This window comes from Archocentrus centrarchus, chromosome 23 (genome assembly GCF_007364275.1).
Source record: "Archocentrus centrarchus isolate MPI-CPG fArcCen1 chromosome 23, fArcCen1, whole genome shotgun sequence".
Taxonomy (NCBI): domain Eukaryota; kingdom Metazoa; phylum Chordata; class Actinopteri; order Cichliformes; family Cichlidae; genus Archocentrus; species Archocentrus centrarchus.
The window spans coordinates 20388018-20410445 of NC_044368.1; the positions used below are offsets into that span (position 1 = coordinate 20388018).

General features: G+C 41.7%; 1 protein-coding gene across 3 annotated transcripts in view; it reads left to right on the top strand.

Annotated features, from left to right (window-relative positions):
• The first annotated feature begins 12540 nt into the window (after window positions 1-12540).
• sbf1 (SET binding factor 1) overlaps window positions 12541-22428 on the top strand; it is a 65319-nt gene continuing 55431 nt past the window's right edge. For 2 of the 3 annotated variants that reach the window (XM_030719792.1, XM_030719791.1), the window contains exon 1: window positions 12542-12922. In XM_030719792.1, coding sequence (XP_030575652.1) covers window positions 12868-12922 — 55 coding nt within the window. In that variant the 5' untranslated portion in view covers window positions 12542-12867. Of the gene's footprint in view, window positions 12923-22428 lie in introns of all 3 variants that reach the window. The other variant, XM_030719790.1, reaches the window with a different exon arrangement.

Sequence of the window (22428 nt, forward strand, 5' to 3'; positions counted from 1 at the left end):
CAGCACACCGTGATGCTGATCGTGAGGATGCTCTCAGCGGTGGTTGTGTAGAAGTTCAGCAGCAGTTTCCAGGGCGGCTGTGCTTGCTTCAACCTCCTTAGGAAGAACAGTCTTTGTTGGGTTTTTTTGACCAGTGTTGAAGGTCCATGTCAGGTGGTTGGACAAGTTGAATGCAAGGAACTTTAGTTTCTCCGCACTCTTAACTGCTTCTCCATGTATGTGAAGGGGGAGGTGGGATGTACTTCCTGTCTATGTGTTGAGGACCAGGCTGCTCTTCTCACACCTCTCAACCAAATGTGCCACCTCAAGCCTGAAAACCTCATTATTGATGATGATCAGCCCAACAGCTGTTGTATGATCTGCAAATTTTATTATAGTGTTGGGTGGGTGGGGGGTCAATCATGGGTGAAGAGGGTGAACAGCATTGGGTTACACTGATAGCTGCTTGGGAAGAAAGTTTTGGTTGTCCAGGCTTTGAAACATCTGAAAGATTTAGAAGTGAGTTTTGGAAATGTAGCCTAGCTACAGTGAAAATTTTACTCAAAAACGCACTCAGATGTGGAGAAGGAAAACTCAAGTTCAGCGTGCTTCAGGATTTCTGATGCACTGTTTTTAAGGGTAAAGTCCCATAAACAGAACCTTGATGCTGCGGTGTCCCAACGCTGAAGTGCGATGGCCTGTGATGCAAAACAAATCCATCATCCAAGCAGATCCATGCAGAGTGACGTGAAAGTCACTGAGCTGAAGGACTTCATATATAAACACACACCACCTGCAGCTACGAGGAGAACTTACTGTCCGGCCCCTCTGAACAAACAGTCCGTGTGCGTGTTTCTGCTTCCTCACAGCACGTGATATGACTGAAAACAGGGTTCCACCTAAGCAGCATGTGGCCAGTGTTCCCATCCCCTGCATTTCCCTTCCGCACTTTTTTCTTTACATCAACATTTTAGTTATTTTCCTTTTCTCCTTTTCTTCTTGTTTAATCATGACTGCAGGAAAACAGTCCACACCTTGTGGATTCATTTCTAGCCAGGTGAAACAGTATATTTGTGATGTCTGTGTGATATGTATATTCTTTGTCTTTTGGCTATTTTAGAATGTTTTTCTTTTCTCACTGAGCCATAAGGAGCCACCATGTGGTAGTCTAATGATTGCTGCCCCCTAGTGAACCTCATGTTACATCAACAGAAGACACAGTGCAGCATCTCCAGCTGTGGGTGAATCTGTTTTTGGTGTTTCCCATGAGGAACAGCCTAAATTAACCCCTCTGAAAGCCTAAACAAACATTATTTACCAGTATATTTGGACACAAAACAAACTTTATATGAGGGTGTTTTCTTGGATTTTAAAATAACTGTTGCACAAGTGAAACCCCTGTGAAGAATCGAAATGAAAACATTTTCCCACTGTTGTGAGGTTAGCATCCTCTTGGCTTGTTCAGTCTTTGCATTGTTTGTTTGAGATTGTGTGCGATCGAGTTTGTCTAAGTGCCCTGTTGTCTCCGTCCGAACCGTCTCGGTCAAGTTTGTTTGACATGGCTGCTCACCAGTGCAGTGGTGTGTGGGAGGAGGGAGCTAACAGGACGGTGCGGTGGACAAATAAGCGATTGGATTTCATTGTGGGAAACATGATGGAGCAGGACAGAAGTGGCCGATAATCTCCCAGAAATCTTGGCGTCTCATAATAAAAGTCAGGTTCAAAAAAGAAATGATTTTCCCAGTCTGGTGTGGCACAGAGCCCAGACACTCCCTCTGATACCTGTGAGCTGGAATGGCAATCAACCTGAGGCTTGAGGATAGGTCATTCCCCCAGCAAGTGCCAGACATTAAATTCTCCTAATTGCTGCTGATTTTTTAATGTTTTGTGTATCCATTTACAATAGAAGTGTCTTTACGCTAAAAAAAAAAAAAAACATGCATTTTGCAACTTTCAAATTTTTAACATTTTTCTTTTAATCTAACCTGCTGAGTAAGTGCACATACAAGTGTACTTCTCTGTCCTCTTTAGTGTTTGCCTTCCCCCAGCTGTGACAGTCTCTCAGTCGGAGTTGCTGATTCAGTCTGAAGGCAAAAAGCCCACTTTTGCCTCTTCTGTTTGAGGATGTAACCTGCTTAATGTGTTTCACCATGATTTTGGTACATGTTTAAAACTTTCTGCATGGTCGCAACATGTTATCGAGGCCAGCTAAGAACTGTAAAGACAGGTGGCATTACCTTTATAACAGTTTAACAGGGGAAAGAGCCAAACACTGGAGATTTACCTTATGTTAAACACAACACTGGTATAAAACTCTGTGGTGACCCCTTGTGACAAGAAAGCAGTCGAAAGTAGCTTCAATAATCATGTTATATTATCATATCTACATATATCTATAGTTACAACTGCCCCAAAATGAGCATAATATCACAAAAATCTCTCAGACATTTCAGCTCTGCATCAAATCAAATCTGAGGAACATGTAAAATGATGGATCATAATGTCCTTTAGCAGGTTGACCCAAATATCTCAGAGTTTAGGGGAGTCGGTGTGATATCATCGACACACCCACTGAATTCATCCAGGAAGTGAAGGCATACAGCAGTAGCTGAAGTAGAAGTGATCTCAGTGCACTGTGGGGTCAAAGTGCATCCTGTCCTGTACTTCATCAACTAAAGAGACATTGTGTAGTTTCCAAACAGTGCATCCATAAACTGAAGACATTTCAGTTTCAGGGTTGATAGAATCCGAGACCCAGAGCAGAAATTCCATCTTGAACGGCAATTTAAAATAATAATGGATTAAAGAACAGGACGAACACGGTTACGCCTACGTTATGCTAACGTAACACATTCAGCTACATGACGCACAACGAACACGTGTTCGGTATGTTAACGTAACATTAAGTTATTCAGATAACCATAGCATAAAGCACATACTAACAAGTTAACCAAACCATCAATCCATTGAATTCTTCATCCTCGGTGTCACTTCTAAACAATTCCGTACACTCCGTAGACGAAGCGCCGCTTCCTCTTCTGTGTCGCGTTAGTCAGACTCGTCGTCAGCTGCAGTTCCAATTATTCCAGCCTTTCTGAATCCCAACAGGATGGTTTGTCACTGAAGCCCATGTTTTCTTGATCCATCCAATGACTTCCAGGAAAGTTGGGTGGCGCATTCTCCCAGTTGCCGTTAAGCTGTGCTCTCCATCCATCATCCACTGCGCCCACAGGTTACGCAAGACTGCCTTAAAGCTGCAGTTCACGGAGATGTCAAGTGGCTGGAGTATTTTGGTTCATGTGTTATAAATGTCACATATACGTCGCTCCGGAGTATAGGTCGCACCCCCAGCCAAACTATGAAAAAAAGTGCGATTTATACTCCGGAAAATACAGTAATCTGAAAGTTCCTGCACATCAACTCAATGGAAAGTCGATGGAAAAATGGGATCATTTGGCCGTCTTTGTCTCCGGTGGGGGTTGGATTCTTTTTTGTGTCCAAGAAATACAAAACCTTGCAGCCATGCATAGACTATAGACTGAATCAGATCGCCAGTGAGAATAAATATGCTCTACCTCTCACTAGTTCTGCCTTTGAACACATGCAAGGAGCCATCATCTTCACCAAACTGGATTAGGGATATCACTGGGTTAGGGAGGGGGACGAATAGAAAACAGCCTTCTTCAACTCTCCACTGGGACATTTTGAGGACTTGGTTATCCTCTTTGGTCTCACCAACGCCCCCACGGTTTTCACGCATAAAGAGCGCATGATTCAGCATGCCCTCCAAGCTGTTCTGGACCCCAGGACTGGGCCACCCAACCACCACTATGTTCCCTCCACAGCCCGCTCTCATACTCTCCAGACAGCAGCATACAGTGAGGTTCACCTGCCATCCTGGGGTGAGTAGAACCATTGCCTTCTGTAAGCAATCCTTCTGGTGGCTCTCCCTAGACAGAGACGTGAGAGAGTATGTGGCGGCCTATTCTGTCTGTGCTCACAATAAGAGTAGCTCTCAACCACCCTCAGGTCTTCTCCAACCATTATCAGTACCACACATACCCTGGTCGCACTTATTATTGGACTTTGTAACCAGGTTAACACCCTCCAACAGCAATACAGTCATTGTCTCAGTTATAGACAGTTTCTCCAGATCAGCCCACTTCACACTAGCTATGCTTCCCTCTGCCACTGAGACAGTCGATCTCCTAGTCAACCACATATTCAAACTTCATGGAATTCCTGTTGAAACTGTTTATGATCACAGCCCCCAGTTTGTCTCTCAAGTGTGGAAAACTTGGCCAAAGCCTACCTTACTTCTTGTTTCCACCCACAGACAAACAGACAAACAGAAAGACTAAATAAGGAATTGGCTGTTCCATCTGTTCAACATCAACTGCAGAAAAGTCAGTGGGTCTAGGCACAGACCAGGGCTGCTCTTCTCTGGGCCTCCAGTCAGATTCAGTGTCTGGCCAATAGCTGTCAAACCACAGCTTCTCACTACAACCAGTGTCAAAAGATTTGGTTGAGTGCTAAAGACATTCCTCTGAAATCTTTGTCTAAGAAATGAGCTCCTCACTATATTGGGCCATATGAAATTGAGACTGTCCTTAGCCCCACAGCTGTAAGGCTTAAGTTCCCAGTGACCTTTCGGGTCCACCCAACCTTTCACGTCTCTCACATGGAGCCTGTTGTGTCCAGTCCTTTGTAACTTTGTAACTACTCCAGTGATTTGCTTCCTGTTTTGATTGTCCCTTTTACCTCTTCCAGTGAACTGCCTCCTGGCCAAAAGGCGGATTACGTCTTCTCCAAGAAACAGATCTCCTCTCCACTGCCAACACTCACCCCTCCAGGATGGACCCTCACCCTCCACCAAGTAAGCCTTACCCCTCTTTCAGCAGCAGTAACTGCTTGGATTTCCTTAACTGGGCCACAGACTCTAACTCACCTCTGGCTCCTCTGTGTCTGCAACTGAGTCCTTCTCTTGGGTTTGGCTTGACACCACATAACAATATATGTTGCATTTACTTGAACAAGAGTTAATTTTATGATTTCATACTATTTACCTGTTCAGTTGTTATCCGTACTCTAAAGTCCAGTTACTGAGGTAGCTAAATCATTCATTGCTGAAGAGGAATGAAGTCAACTGGGATTTGATGCCTCCTCTTTGGGAAAAATCCTCCTCAGTGCTCCTTCTGGTCTCTCCTCCTGGTGGAAACCCTGAAGTGCTTTACAAAAAAAAGTAAAAGAAGCAAAACATAAGAAGTTAGTCTGCAGCTTCTGTGCACCTTGTGCTGAACTCACGTGTACACAATTAGCATTAATCTCTTTATCTGACATTCGATAAGAGACCTGCAAATCCAAAGCAAATATGAACTATAGGGGTTTCTGACTAAAATTCTACTCAACTCGATAATATGTTAGCTTTTATATGTTATGTGCCATGGAAATAATACTGAAAGCTGAATTACTAGAGTGACTGATCAGATGAGCTATTACATACACATCCAGCAAATTCTTAGTCCCATTTATCCATTCCAAAGGCCTGGCTGTTTATAAGTGAAACACCTTTAAGATGCTATTTTGGCTGGGTGGCCATAAACTTAAGAGACAATTTACCAGTATATTATCTGTGTGATATTCTACCTCAAACAGGCAGCACGGGCTTCTTCATCACAAAGAATACTGAAGAAATGTTTTCAAAACGATGAAGGTTTTTGGCATACGGGAGGTGATGTATATGATCAGTCTATTTGCAATAACTGACACCACAGTTCTTTGTGGACTTTAAATGACCAAGCAATGATTTTTATCTTACAGTTTCTGTCTTTTGCCAGATGTTCAAGATTTTAACTATATTTTTGATTTATTAGCACATGCAGGAACATAAATTATTTGTCCTTAAAACCTCAAAAGGAAGTTAGCAATATTATTTTGCTAGGCCTAAAAAAATAAATAAATAAAATCCCAGGTTTTACAGCCACAAATGCTTATTAGTGATTTAAAAAATAAAAAATTGATTGAAAAAATGATTATGCTTCATTGCATGATATTTTATGATATATATATATATATATATATATATATATATATATATATATATATATATATATATATATATATATATATATATATATATATATATATATATATATATATAAATAAACACACAAGGCAACAAGACAAGAGGAAAGAGCTGGGAAGGACAGGTGGAGTGAATGAACCTGACGAGACAGGGGAAGCAAAACTGAACACAACACACAGGAAAGAGGAGACTGTCAAAATAAAACAGGAAAAGACAAATACAATACAAACACAGACCAGACAGGGACCCAGGGAAAGCAATAAGCTGTAACCAAGAACATAACTTAAGAACTAAACTAAGAAGGTCTGAGGCTATAACAAAACCCAAAAAGGAACTAAAGAAGCTACAAAAACTCAATATTGTAAAACCTACAAGCTAAGAATCTAAACCAGAAGCAGACACAACAAAAGGATTAACAATATCAGAACCTCAACAAAACCAAAAAGCACAAACCACTGGGCAAAAGGCCCAGGACCATGACACAAAGATATGTTAATTACAAACATATTTGTCACAAATCACAAACAGCTGTATTCTTGTGAGAAATAAGTTCAGCACAAAACACAACTGAGTTCAGAAGAATGGGCGATTATACAGAAAGTCACTATTTCAGGCTGGTGCTGTGGCACTTGCAAGGGCATTTACAGAGACGGTTTGATGACAAGTCACTGTCAAGCTGCTTTGCATGTCCGGAGCTAACATCTTTAGGATGTGTGTACAGTATCTAAGTCTCCTCTTCTTCAGTCATGATCTTGCTTTTTTTTTTTTTTTGTCTGTTGATTCCAAGTCCCAGGTGATCAAATACCAAATAAGTGGACTAACCCTTTATAGCTTGGATTCAACTCTTATCATTTTATGTCACAGGATACATAACAAATACATGTTTATTTCAGTCTGCGATCAACCACCCTTGGTGTTATGGGTACAAACGCTTAGTTACAACTCAGCAAGCACCAGTTTAGTGTACACAGATTACTTTGCCACATTACCTTTGTGTATGCAGCTCCAATTACAGCAGCAACAGAGACTGGGGAGTGTGTGTGTGTGTGTGTGTGTTTCCTTCATTTAACAACCTAACTGCAAGAGTGTCATATTAAAACATCACTGTGACTCTGCATCTGTTTGTCTCATCTCAGGGGAATTCAACTAATGAGTCTGGTACCTGCTCAGTGAAGCATTTTCATATGTTATGCTTCACCTGAGCTGAGACAAAGTCAGCTGCTGGAATAGCCCTGTGAAGAGCAATGATGTGCATGAGGCCTTCAAACCACTTCCTGTCTGTTGGTTAGTCTACAGGAAGTCACATGGTTGTTGCATCCTGCACAGACTAGCTTCACGCTGTCACTGAGTTGCATGTTTGAAGAACAGAGAATCAGTGATAGGAGAGGCACATTGCCAGCTCACTTCTTCTTTATTCCTAGAAATAAAAGGTGTAAAAAAACACACACACACACACAAAATGAGATGGTGGCAAATAACAAAGCTGCAATGCATAATCATTACTTACTATACACATACCTGGCTCCTATGTCATTTTCTTTCACTAAGTTCATTTAGTTCATGCAAATCCATATCCTTGATTTTTTACAACCAGACAAATGAGAATGCTGTGTTAAATATCAAATAAATTGAATGAAATAACTAGGGGTGGGACTCGATTAAAAAAATTAATCGAATTAATTACAAGCTTTGTAATTAATTAATCAAAATTAATTGCATTTTAATCGCATTTCAATATTTGACATGAGAAATATTAATTTAAGTTTGGTTGATGAATGAATCAATATACATAAGCTTAAACTTCAAAATTTTGTTTATTTTCCCACCAGTCTACTACACAGACCAACGAAGGGTGGAAGTACTCCTGTGATAAGCAAACTCCTGAAATTAAAGTTAAGCATCGTAACTGGATAGTTTTATTCAACATTAATGTCTCACTTAATATAGTTGGAAATTAATCATTAGCTCAGCTATATTCCTTGATGTTGAAATGTGTTATGCTTGTTTTAACAGCTTATTTTCAATAAAAGACTTAAAATTAAACCACAAAAAGGAGAAAAAGTTTGTTCTCCGTTTAACAGCTGCTTTTACACAGCTGTGCTTCACACTCACGGTTGCTAGGCGACATGAGCTACAGGTGAGGACAGGTGACGCTGATATGAAGGCTAGCCGCTCACGTCCTCCCTTTGCGGTCTTCGTGGGCTCTGAAGGACGTGGGCCGAGTCCTTCGCAGGATGCGGCCCCTGAATTTGGACATTGTGCGTCGATATAATCTGTATTCCGGGAACTCGTGCACTGAGAAACGTTCCACGGTGCAAAGTGCGATTAAAATGCGTTAAAATTTTTAATTCGTTAATTTCCCCGTAGTTAATTAATCGAAATTAACGCGTTAAAGTCCCAGCCCTGATATATATATATATATATATATGTGTATGTGTGTGTGTGTGTGTGTGTGTGCGTGTGTGTGTGTGTGTGTGCTTCTAAGAATTCTAAGAATTGTTACAAAGGAAGAATTCTACCAACACATTGAGTGTATATATATATATATATATATATATATTAGGGGTGGGACTCGATTAAAAAAATTAATCGAATTAATTACATGCTTTGTAATTAATTAATTGAAATTAACGCGTTAAAGTCCCAGCCCTAGAAATAACATTTAAGGGCAGCACGGTGGCGTTGTGGTTAGCAGTGCTGCCTCACAGTCAGAATGACATCTAGAAGGTCTGGGTTCGATTACATCTTGGCCCGGACCTCTCACTGTGTGGAGTTTGCATGTTCTTCCAGTGTCTGTGTGGGTTTCCTCCAGTTTCCTCCCACAGTCCAAAGACCTGCAGTTACTGGGGTTAACTGGTCACTCTAAATTGCCCATAGGTGTGAGTATGAATGGTTGGCCCTGTAACAGGCTGGTTACTTGTACAGGATGTACCCTGCCTCTCACCCTGTGTCAGCTGGGATAGGCACAAGCCCCCCACGACCCTGAAAAGGATAAGCGGAAGAGAAAGGTTGGATGGATGGCAATATTTAAGTCACTTAAAGCCTATATGCACTTGATTAAAGTGCAAAGACAACATATGAAATGACGAAAGGGAGATGCTTACCACTGAACTGCATCACCTCTTCTGATTCTAGTGTTTGGTAACTAGTGAAAGCATTTGCAGTAGTTCTGAAATCCAATGCTAGCTTGTTACAGGATTTCATCTGTTTAACATTTGGCGCTCTCCTTTGATACATTTTTGTTTCATAATGCACCAAATGTCCTCAGTGTGTGATAGTACTGGACTCGTCTAATATGAGATCATTCTGTTAGAATATGTGCTGAATGTAGTTTGGAACTGTCTTGCTAGAAGTCCTTGTATCGAGATGGACCCCGTTATCTTCCAGCATTACTGATGTCTTCACTGATCTGCAAGTTAACAATGCCACAAGTACTAATGTACCTCTACAGCATCACAGCTGTAACAGAATCTTTATTTACTTTTGCCAGCTATGTTTGTGTAAGCTTTCATAGTCCAGCACTTCAGCATCTTGATAATAAAAGAGCAATAACAGCACAAGTTTCCAGCTAAGAGCACTGAGATGCCCAACATGTTTATCTAAGTCAAAGGCCACATTACTAGTAAGTAATAACTTGGACATTTGCAGAGTTCAAGCTTGTTTTTGCAAGAACAGTTCATTAATGTGTAGTGTTTGATGTGAGGGGAGAGTCTGAGAGAGAGACGGAGCTGCTCTTGTCCTCCCGTCTTTCTGATCCTGCTTCCATTTCTCTGACAACATAACAAGCACGCTTCAGAGTCAACCTGGAGTTAATATCAACTGAAAGAATCAATACCACAGCAGTGACCTCAGTTACATGTTATTTTCTGTTAACACAGGGTTGGTTGTCAGAAGTCATTTTCTATCAAAGAGCAGTCCTGTTGTCACCCAGCCAAGTCACAGATAACAAAAGAAAGGAGAAGGGGGGTGTTTTTTACTGAGTTTTGGGAAGACAACACTTAACAAAAAGATATGACATCCCATGCGTGGGATCGCTCGCAAACAGAGAGTGATAAGAGCTTTAAGTCAAAGGTCAAACTACAGGAAGTGCTGTGAGTCTCTCAAGGCTGTTACAGTGCTGACAGCAAGGACAGGCCATACGGATGTGGGCTATTAGGCCTTCCTCACATGCCACTGAATGTTATCTGCGCATTCAAATTGACACTACAGTATGGGGCCTGGCTTTTCTGTAGCCTTACGCAACGTGACTTACCAAAGCCAAAAGTTCAACATATTTCTGATAATATTATTTTTATAACTGTGGAATTTTGGTTGTCCAGATCAGATGATTGACGGCAGAGTTGGGGGAATTGTTTGGTTACGCAAAGTCTGACAAATGCTACACAAACATTTTGGCAAAATCCATATCTCACAATATCTTTTCATGGCTTGGTGCTGAGGTTGAGTGTTTGGACTTCTGCTTAGACTGAGTAGTTAATTAATGACTGTGTGGTAATTTTGCTAAATGGTTCCCAGACATTCCTTTGGAATACAAATTCCCAATGAAAACCTAAAGTGAAGCTATGTGAGCCATATTATAATAATGCAACATTCGTTTTATTTATATATATATATAACATGTGTCACAAATGTTTTGTAGGATACGTTTTTCCAAATGAATGAAAAAAGATGAAAAAAAATGTGAAAGTCAGTATAAATGCACCAATACACACCTTATTTAGATCCCTTCTCCTGCCACCAAAGCTGTTCTGACCCATCAGGGCCTGAACATGGGACCTATGGGGGTGTACTATAGCATCTGGTGTGCAGGAAGCAAACACGGACTTCCTGGATCTGGCTTGTTCCAGTGCACCCCATGGATTTGGATCTGATGAGTTTGGAGCCAGAGTCAAAGCCTTGTGCCTTTTATGTTGATAGGTGAGCTGTTCCTCCTAACTGTTTTTGCAGTTTAACAGGGAACATCATCCTGCTAGGTGAGACTATTGCTCTGGAAGGGTGTGTTCGTGTATGAATGCCAAGACCCTTTTTTTTTGTCCTGTCAGAAAATTTTATTTAGAGGAAAAGGCTACAGACTGACATCCCGCTTTGTGCTACACAGCCTGAGGACAAACCAAAATATCCTCTAAAACTGATCAGTAAAATCCTAAAAAAAACAAACACTGCACAAATGAAAAGAGGCCAGGACTGGGATGAGGTCACGCTATCTGATAAAACCACTAAGAAGCCTCGCTGTGAGCCAGAAAAGAGGAAGTTCCAGCTGTAAGGTCTGACATGGGAAAAAAGTGCATTAATGACGTTACATATTTAATTTAAGTTCCAAGAGACACAATAGATTACAACTTATCTTTCATACAATTAAATAAACCCAACTACATATTTTCTTTTGCACACATGTCACAGAAAAACAGATTTTAAAAATCCCCTGGAGTAATTCACACAAATCAATTATGGGATGAGCGCCAGCCTCTTAAATGTCATTGTTTTTAAGTTTAATGATCTGGGGCTTTTGTAGTTTTCGACATGATGAAATACAAGTAACACAAACCAAAGTTATTGTCTTTTTAAGAGTAAATTTCCTCTTTGTGCGCCTCCAGCGACAACAATTCTGCTGAAACACAAACAGGAAACTTCAACAAAGAAGACAGTGGGTCTGAAAGATAATCATTTTGTCAGTCTAACGCATTCATCACATCATCTACCTACAAACTGTGGATACAGAACGTCCTTTAAAAAATGGGGAAACATTGTTCAGCTGAACAAGGATGCCCACTTTCCATTTCCAGAGTTGGGAGTTCATGTCACGTATTATGTTTGCCCCACATTGGGATCTGAAGAAGGGGAATTAAAAACAATCTGCTACAGTGATTATGCATTTAATGACTTTCTCTAGTCTTTGCTTATTTTGCCGGAGAAACACACCTCCCTCACTTCACAGGTTATGAACCAACAACTATTTAACAACAACTTATTTACTTAAAAATGCTCCTTTTTTTAGTATCACACCTGCTCTCATCTCGGTGTCCCCTTCAAATCACTTGTTTTATCCAATGAACATAAAAACCCAGAAATAGTCACTTCAGGTAAAAAAAAAAAAAAAGCAGCAGAATTTTGAGAAGCTTGTATCACAGTAAGTGTGGCATTTTGCTTGCAAATGACAATAAATAATAATAATCTTAACAGTGGCTGCCTCAGTTTCTACCAGCTGACTAAATGCTGCAGTTTTAGATCTGACAAATGTTAAACTGTGGTCCTTATTAAGTAAGTGCTCAAAAGTGAGATTTTATAAGCATCTTTGTACAACTAAAACACTGGTTTCTCTGCGGAATATTTTAGTTTTTAATCTGATAATAATTCTCTTGAAACAGGCACAAAAAGCAATTCTTGGGCAGTTTGGCTTTTGGGTATCCGTTTCAAAGAGGCAGTTCCACAGAATTTTTGTGGGTCCTCTTCATTTCAGGGCACTGAAAATCCGTCACCACCTTTCACCCCTTTAGCGCCGGCATTGTTGAAACTTCTTTGAGTTTATTATAGGTTTTGGTCAGACTTTTGGCCCCTGAGCTGGTTTGGCTCCCCACATGGGACATTCCTGCCGAGCAGCCCCTCCCTGGAAGTGTCTCAGTGCGCAGACTCGCAGCTCTCCGCTGTCAGGGCAAGGCAGACTGACAGTATGGCGGCGGGGTACAGCTGGAAGGATGCTACTGTCGCCCGTGATGTGTCTATCGCCGGCAGGACGTAAATGGACTATTGACGGCAGAAAGAGAAGAGGATTTAGCGAGAAAGGCCTGTCGCCGTGAGCCTCCAAGATGGCCAGGCTCGCCGACTACTTTGTTGTGATTGGTTACGACCTCGACAAGCGAGGTGGGTGTTTGAGTTAGCCTGCTCTGCTAGCTTTAACGGCGTATTATTAGCTGTGGGCAACCAGGAGGAGGGGAGGGAGGCGGGGACGGGCCAAGCCGCCGTTTACAGCTGACCGACTTAGGCGCTGTCAGTTGGCTGTTAGCCCTCAACTTTAGGCCGGGGTGCGCAGGCCTCACGGGATTAGTATACTTGAATGCGAGCCTGTCAGCCGGTGTCTCACATTTCTGACTGGAGAAGAAACTGCGCGCAGAATTCCATTACGATCCCCCAGCTCCAAACGCGTTTTAGCTTCAGAAAAACATACTGCTTCCATCTGTTGACAGAAAACTTGGGCTAACTTCATTTGCTACAAGCTAACGTTATAAGGGCTACCTTTGAGGGGGGGGGGGGGGGGGTGGCTTGCAGTTTGGTCGGCTGGGACCTAAGACGGATTTATTCACCCGTTTCAACTGCATTTCCCCTGTTCTCTCTCATTTACAGGTCTTAGAAGTTGCATTCTGAAAAATGTCATTTGCAGGAGTAAATTAACAAAGGATGTGACAGCAAGCTGTCAGTGCTGTGGCTGCAGGGTCCTGAAGAGTCATTGTGGGACGGTTAAAACGCGGAAACCCCGGTGATGTCCACCTGGACTTGATCGAATCACTTTAAAAGTAGAAATCGATGCTTCTCTTTGACGCGGTTGCTTATTGTTTTCGTTGTCTGTGTTTTGTCTGGATTAACCTAGATGGCTTTGCCCCTCCCTTGAGCCCCCTCGGACCGGAGCTGTGTTCCCTTACGTTGTTGGGACGGGGTTTGGACCGTTATCTGAGCCCCCTCCCTTCAGCCTGAGCCTTGGCCTAGATCTGTGCAGTATAATGGCCTGTTTAATCATGAAATATTAAACTCACCTATCCAATAGACGCATGCAGCTTTTAACCTGGTAGTCTTTTATATAGAGTGAATTTTTTTTTTTTTTTTTTTTGTGCTTATGATTTATTTAAAAGCGGCAAACTGTAACATGACAAGCCCTGTGTGGCTAAAAGCAGGCGATGAACTGGCTTTTATCTTGACGCAGAAGTGGCCTACATCCCTTCTCTGATTGCATGAATGCATTTATTGCATTTTGTATTTTTCTTTCAGAAGGGGGGAATACAGGATGTTATAACGTGGACGCTGCAAACGCTGCAGAAACTCCCCTTCCTGTGCTAGGCTGCCTGAATGCATTGCAGAGCAGAACAAGCCTGTAAAAAGCATCTGGGAAGCAGACATTAAAGCCACAGTTACTTTAATGGATCAAAACTTCCATGCCTCTTAAAAACTAAGCACTTAAGGGTGATGATGATTGTTGGTGTGGCCATTCTAATGTTGCCTATCTAGAGCAACTTTACTCCATGCAAGGTTTCAAAGTGGAGGTGTTTTTGTTGTGGTAAACATCCCCATTTGCAGCAAGGATGAATCCCATCACTGTTATCACTTTCGTTCACTTGTTCTGTAAGATCCCAGATTTCTAACTTTATGTGTATTTATGCAATAATATTTTGGATGTTTTACCACTTTTCCAGCTGCAGTGTGCTGGCACTAATTGACTGTAAAGAAAACGCAATTTTGCATCAACAATGAAAGGTCCTCGAGCATAAGAATACCAGGAATTTCTGCAGTACAGTGGAGTTTCCTCCTGTGTCTAAATATTTCATGCATCCTGTCTACGTGTGTGTGTGTGTTTGTGTGATTTGGGTGGTTGCTACTTGTCACTGAGTTACTGGAATGTTTTGCAAGCGTGGGCACTGACAGGTTTTTGGGGCTGACATCATCACTGTTCATCTGCCTCTCATAGAAAATATGTGGGTGCTCACAAACACAGCATCCATCTTTCTGAATTTTTTTATTTTTTTTTTCCCCAGCGGTGATTTGTGTCCCTTTGCTGACTTTTAAACTGATGCTTAACCCTGAGGGGAAAACCTTGAACCTTCCATTCATCCTCTCACTCTCTGTGATATGTCAGGTCGCTCACATTCTGCTCAACTAAGATACTGCGTTAGACAATCTATGGATCCCTATTTAGAACCAAAATGGCTGTCTGTAGGTTGGGACAAGTCGTTGCCATGAGGTGTAGTCCTCGTAGCGAGGGTCTCTTAAAAAACTCAGCATGCCACAGTGTTTTGACAGTAGTATACTGAGTAGTAGGCAACCAATTGGATTCATAGTCTGAGATCCAAACAGGAAGTTCAGGAAAAGACCCAAGAGAGACTTATGTTTAGAGTGAGAATCCAGATTGTACCCCTGTGCGTGTCTGAAAACCAGGAAAGGGGCGTGTTTGGTTTGAGCCTCTGCGAGTCGGTGTCATTCAAGAGGGTGCAGAGACACACAAACGCGCACACACACTAACATACTGGCTCTATTGTAGCTCTCTCTGTGTGCCTCTGGCGCTCAGTTTGAGGGTGTTGGTCATTGTGGTGGCCCTAAACAGAAAGTAGGATGGCTGTTTTGAGACTGGAGTGACAGCTCTGGCAGCCAGCCTCCTTTTACACACAAAAACACCTCAACAGCTTGCAGTCAAGTCTGGAGGCCAGTGAGGACATGAAGAGGGGCACAGAGGGGATGACTGAACATATATCTGGGCTTCTGTGTGTCGTGGTGTCTCTGTTGTAGTCATACAGTGTTTGCATCACTATAGAGGTGTGATCATTGCTAACAAGACTTAAGAATCAGTGTGCTGTGACTCTTGACCAGGACAGATTTATAGCAGTGATTGTGGTGGAGATTGGTTGAGAGCTTGTGAAGTATCATATTTCACTTGTGGTACCACTTTTGTTGCCAACTTTTTTACCTCACTTGGACTTGAATGAAAGAAGCGACAGTCGATAGACTGAAATTGATGCATTATTTAGCTGCAGCAATAGTAAACTTAATATAAATAGTTTAAATCCTAATTTTGAAAAATTTGGTGCTTATGTTTACAAAAAACCATTGTCTGTAAACTAAGACTAAAATGGTGTTTTGATTTCAGTACTGAAACTTGTATCTTATGGGCTGTGATAATGCAGCAGGGCTGTGATAGAGCCAGTGTGCAGCTTGTATCACTTCCTCTTTACACACTGCATGTATACAGTGTGTCTCCTAGATATGTTAGTCTGTCGCCTTCAGTTTGAGATGTGTTAGAGGTGGGCAATGTGTTGGAAATCTGTCACATATTTTGATATAACATTTGCATTGTACATACTATCAGGATGTATGCTAGAAATCGCTCTGCAGTACTGTTTTATGGCAATATTTGATTTTTAGACAATTTTTGCAAAGCTATCAAGTATCCTCATTTCTAAATAATATTTCCACAATATTTATTATAATGATATTTAGAGGGTTTTATCTATAACACCCTCTCCTAATGTGCTTAACGTTGTTGTCTGTCCATCTGTCTGCCTCTTTCTTGTGATATCTCAGGGAATTTCTTCACATTTGTCGCAGATGTTCATTTGATTAGAAGTTGGTTGTCTAACTTCTGCATCACTGTGACCCCACCAAAACCTGTTTTTGGCCATTACTCTAAACTCACGCTAATAACAACAAAATCTGATACAACTTTCTGATGGTATTAATTATGAAATGGTGAAATTTTATGTCCTAAAGGTCAAATCTACTGTGAAATCATACAGCTATACAGAAACATTTTCCTGGGCCTTCTTCAGCGCGATAACTCAGGGACAGAACGGGTTTGGGACCATAGTTTAGTTGGATGCTAAACTGGTGACATTAACCAGTGATGATTGTCGGGTCTTCTTTGCTGCCAAGTTGAAGGTGTGTGTGTGTGTGTGTGTGTGTGTGTGTGTGTGTGTGTGTGTGTGCGTGTGTATACTCTTTGCAGCAACATCCAAATTTCCAGGCGTTAAGCACTGTACTGTCATGAGTACAACTTTGTGTTCTATCACCTTTTTTGACCAAACATGACAATACAATGAGCATTGTAATATAGAGACCATACTACACAGCAGAACAAAAGGGAAAAGGTTTAACAAAGCCAAGGTTCTAGCTAGCGGTTCATTGCCCAGCGCTGCACCGGGCTGTTTCAGCTGTTAGCTATGGGCAGCGATCGCTATCATCAGTTTGCTAGTGGGTGTGGCCATTAAGCACTAGCAAGTGGCCATTCAGTACCATGTGGTAGAAATTTATACATGTAGAGGAATCCTGTGCTGGCAGAGAAAGAACATGCAAACTCCACTCAGTAAGGGTGCTCTAATTTGAGTCATATATACTAAACAGAGTTTCTCCCTGAAAAGAGGGGAAGGTAGTAATCTGTAATTAGTGGACATAAATGAACAGATATTAACTAAACATCCATCCATCCATTCGCTTCCGCACATCCTGTTAAGGGTCGCGGGGGGGCTGGAGCCTATCCCAGCTGTCATAGGGCGAGAGGCAGGGTACACCCTGAACAGGTCGCCAGCCTGTTGCAGGGCCAACACAGAGGGACAGACGACCTTTCACACTCACATTCATGCTCTCATTCACACCTATGGGCAATTTAGATTAGCCAATTAACCTAACCCCAGTAAGTGCATGTCTTTGGAATGTGGGAGGAAACCGGAGTACCCGGAGGAAACCCACGCAAGCACGGGGAGAACATGCAAACTCCACACAGAGAGAGGGAGAGGCCTGGGCCAAGGTGGAATCGAACCCAGGCCTTCCAGATGGTATTCTAACTGTGAGGCAGCAGTGCTAACCACTACGCCACCGTGCTTAACTAAACAGTCAAAACAATATTAAGTTGTGACATTTTACTTGTCTATTCTGTTTCTAAATATTATTTATAGTTTTTTGTTTATGTGTTTAAATGGCAACAGTAGTCTAAGAAAATAATAGTTAACATAGGCCTGGTGGGGGTTAACTAGGGCGGCTAAAAATAAAAAAAAATGCATCAAGGGGTTTCACAGTCTATACACCAAACTGCATCCTCTGGTTTTTTTTTTTGGTTTTTTTTTGAGATTCATGATTGGTGCTTTAAAATGTTCAGCACATCTTGGCTTCCTGAGACAGTCTGAATTTTGTTAAAGCAGTGAAAAGTTGTAAAGCATTCAGGATGCCATGATACCAGACATTTGGTAGTTTGTACCAGTAACATTAAAATTCTAAAAGACTTTATACCAGAGTTCATATGCATCAATTACATTAACATGTTTTTGCATGAAATATTTTTATAACATTTTATAAATAATACGCGCACACAACTTGTTAACACATCTATTGTACCCACTGTCCTATAGAATAATAAAACAAAATCCATCATTCATCGAGCCATCTATTTTCTTTTGCTTATCTGGGGTCAGGTCACAGGGGCAGCAGTGACCTGGCCGCCTATCAATGAGAATACGGTGATCCGCTGTATCGAAAGCTGAGCTAAGATCTAATAAGAACAATACAGAGCAATCATCGGCATCTGCAGCCATCATCATCCATTCACTGCTTGTCTGTGTTTAGGTCGTGGTGGTAGCAGCCTAAGCAGAGGAACCCAGACCTCCCTCTCCCCAGCCACCACCTCCAGCTTATTTGGGGGAACACTTGAGACATTCAGCCAAGCGATATAATCTCTCCAATCTGCCCTGGAGACCAGACAACTGTTTGCTAGTAGCTGTGCCTGCTTGCTAATTGTAGTGATAGTGAGCAGTTTCAAATGCAAACTGGTAAATTTCTCAGCCTGACGCGACAGTACCGCTGCCCAGCGCAGTGCTGGGTGATCAACCACTGGCTAGAACCCTGATTATTTTGGGAACACTTGGTACCAAAGTATTGGATCTTGGGATGTTTGTAATTCAAATGGTTGGAGTATTGAAGACAGGATTATTTCCATTATCATGAGAAAGCTGTAACTGATGTGGTGCTTACAGGTGCATTCAAAACTGAGTGTTTGAATGCAAGAAGAAATTTACTTGATGATATGTGAAATTCAGAGGATAAATAAAAACCTCTCATATTGCAAGTGAAATGAAGCAAGGGGGTTTGGGGAGGATAGAGAAGTGTGTGTGATGCTGCCAGCAGTGCCTGCCTGTGGGCAGCCACTTCCTCCATTGCTTCAGAGCAGGGCTGTAGCCTTTCAGGCCCTCCAGAAATAGCCCACACAATCTGCCTTTCATAGGGGGGACAGAGTGACGCTGGGTCACAGTCGTGGTTGTGGTGAACTGCAGCTTGTGTGTGTGTGGGTGTGTGTGTGCGTGCCACTCTGATGGCCTGCCTGGTTGTGACTGTCTTTTGCTTCATTGCCAAGGCAACACTTACCCCCATGTGGTCTGCTGGTTGTGAAGAATGCTTTTGGCATACTGACTAGTAAATTTGGATATTTTTAAAAACAATAATGGTGACCCCAAATTTTTGTTTTGAAATTAGGAATAGCAACATTTTCCCCACATATGGGGAAAAAGTTTTCCCATAACTTTTTTGTGTACCCTGCCACCTGGGACGGGCTTCACACTCCTCCTGAGACCTAAGCTGGATAAGTGGTTAAGCCCATGCAGGCCCCAGTTTTTCAACAAAAAGGCTGATAACATGACAGCAGTGAAGATGATCCTGTCATAGTTTAGCGTGGAGCCGGGGTCTGTGTACACACAGAGCAGAGAGGGAGAGCCGTTACTGAGATGGTGAGCTCAGGTGGCGCGAAAAGAAAAAAACACACCTTTTTAGCGTCCAAAACGTCTTAAATAAATCACCATTAAAACCTTTACTGGGAAAAAAAGCTGTCAGGAGTGAACTTTGTAGCTGCTCTCATCTATCGCCATCTGTTTTACAGACTGAAAAATCTACAGCAAAGCTACAGAAGTTAAAATATGCAGATGAACAGTTAACTTAGTTTGATGCGATGTGTAAATTATAGGCAGTTTGCTGATGGCTGACAGCAGCCGTCCCACTCGTGTCTCATAGTGATACCTGCAATAAGCAGGGGAGACTCTAAAGGAGGTACGGGGTGTATTAGACCACACTGTCCTCACAGCCGAAGCTGACTAGCTTCTGTTTTCAGCTACATGTGAGAAATTCCAGCTTGGGTATGACAAACATTTTGTGAGTTTGTGTAAGATCACAGCAGCAATAAGGTGGAGGTTTGATCCTGTCTTCAGCATCCGGACAACTTAATTAAATACAGCAAGTAATAAAATTGCTGTTTACTTAAATGCATACTCTTATTTATTGTTCGTATTTTACTACCAAAGTAGTAGTAGTAATGTGTCTGCTTCTTAATGTTGTAGTACTTTAAATTCACATATGTTCTCCTGATACCTTTTAATTGCAGGTTTTAGTTGCAAACGTGGGTGAAACACGGTCACAGCTGAGCTCTACAGAGTTGTGGAAAGGAAGCATCAAAGCAAAAAATTTGCATTAAGGATTTTTTATAATCATCTTATTTGAGTTACTTGATAAATCGTTGCAGCCTTAGATGTGCGAATGTGTGGTGTTCTGTGTTGCCCTTATGCTGTGTACAGCAGTCTGTCTGCCTTGCTGAATGCTTGTTATTCACAAGGGAGACGATGGCCCCAAGGCCCCCAGTCTGCCCTCATTCCCTCATTCCTAATACAGAAGAGTGGGGGTGTATGGGTGGGTGGGTGTGTTAGGTGGGGGTCTCTCTTGTCTGTGTGCTGGACATTTTTACTCATACCAGGCATATGGACCACTTCGTCTGTCAGATATGGCATATTCAAATTGTAATTTCAGGCTGTAAATGACAATTGTGGTGTTTGTGATGCTCAGCACATGTGATGGGCACCCCGGGAGGCAACAAAAGTCTTGTGTTTTACATGGAGGGATACATGGTTGTAGTAGTCAGTATACATGTTTTGAGACTCACTGCAGTTAAAATTACATTTTGTGATCTTAAAATTGGTCATCACATATTTTGTGGACACTTTAAGGTTAAAAACTCGTTATAAAAGCATCGACACCAGAATATATTAAATTTGCTCTGTGTGTGTGTGAGTGTGAGTGAGAGAGAAGGGGGTGTTATGGATACCTCTCTCCTTATGCTTTGATGGTTTCCCTGGAATTCTGAGAATTTTGCTGTCCCCTCACAGGACAAAGGCTGAGTCAGTGCTGCTCACAGTTAGCCTGTCGAAGCTCAAGGGAGCAATCGTTGAAAACCCTGAGAGGCAATTCCAGCGTGTCCAGAGCGGTTTTGATTTAAAGATAGGGGGGGTTGTTAGGATTAGTAGCAGGCTGTGTGCAGCTGGCTGCCTGCTGTGTAACCACATGTTTGTAAGAGAACGATGCTCGCTGCCCATTTTTAATATTTAACTTTTTAAAAAGGAGCTATTACTACTAGAGAAATGTGTGTATAATATATAATCAGTGAAGGGGAAAAAAAAGCCTTTTTTTTTTTTTTTTTGCTCTATTTCAGTTATATTGTCACTGACCAGACTTGGAATGAGCCTAACACTTCCTGCTGTTGGTGCTTTGTTTCTTTTATTTTGGCTGTCATTTCCTACTAATTCTTTCTGCAGTATATAGATATCTGTAAGAGACGCTGGAAGCATGATGGTGGTAGAAGATTAAGTCTCATCTTTATTAACATGGACTCCAGGTCACATCTGTTTCTGAGAATGAAAGGAAATGTGCCTCTCAGTTACCCACTGTGCTTGCTCTAATCTCATATGAAGCACATGATTGGTTTGAATATACAGATTAAAGAACATTTACTGGTCTTGACCGAGTTTGATGCCTGTGCTACTGTACCCTACCCTGTCTATGACTGGCTGCTCGCTCCTCCCCCAGAAAAAAATCTTTGAAAGTTATTCATGTCATGGTTGAAGCGCTTTAGGTCAGATGTACATTATTTGTTAGAAGTTGCTAACTTAGGAAATACGATGAAAATATCACATCATGTAGTTTAGCTTTCGATTAATATATTATGTATAATATGTATTTGTGTGCATTAGAATTAGAGCTTGCAGCTTGCACTTTCAGATGTAAATGCATGCAATGCCAGTTTGGGGAGACAGCATTAGGTAGCTGTGCTAATGTAGCCAAGTGTCAGGGTGCTGCTGTGTGCAGATTAGGGTTTAATCCCGGGATCCGGGATTCCCGGGAAATGCGATCAGAACCATTTCCCGTTTCCCGGGAAACGTTAGACGGGAAACCGGGAAAAAAGTCGCGCGCGTCGATTTGACTTTCAGAAAGGAAAGCTTCAGAAAGTTAAATTTAAGGAAATATTGAGAGAAGGGTTCGTTTAATGCGAAAAGCATTACTCTTCATTTCAGGCACGTTCAGCCTCCGTTTAAGGCTTCAGCCTTCATCTCAAGCGTTTTAATAGAGGTATTACACAGTTGTACTTTTTTCCTCTTTAATTTGTTGAAATCGTAGGCAATGTGTTTACCCTAAGGTATTTTGTATTATATAATTCTATATTATTATATATTGTTATATTGCATTATATAGCCTATAAAATATGCCTGCCCTGAACAATAAAGAAATATCTGTTTAACTTCGAGTGTTTCTTTTCCTCGTTTGCAGCCGCTTACTAACAATCATGAATTAGGATACGGGCCTAATGGGTG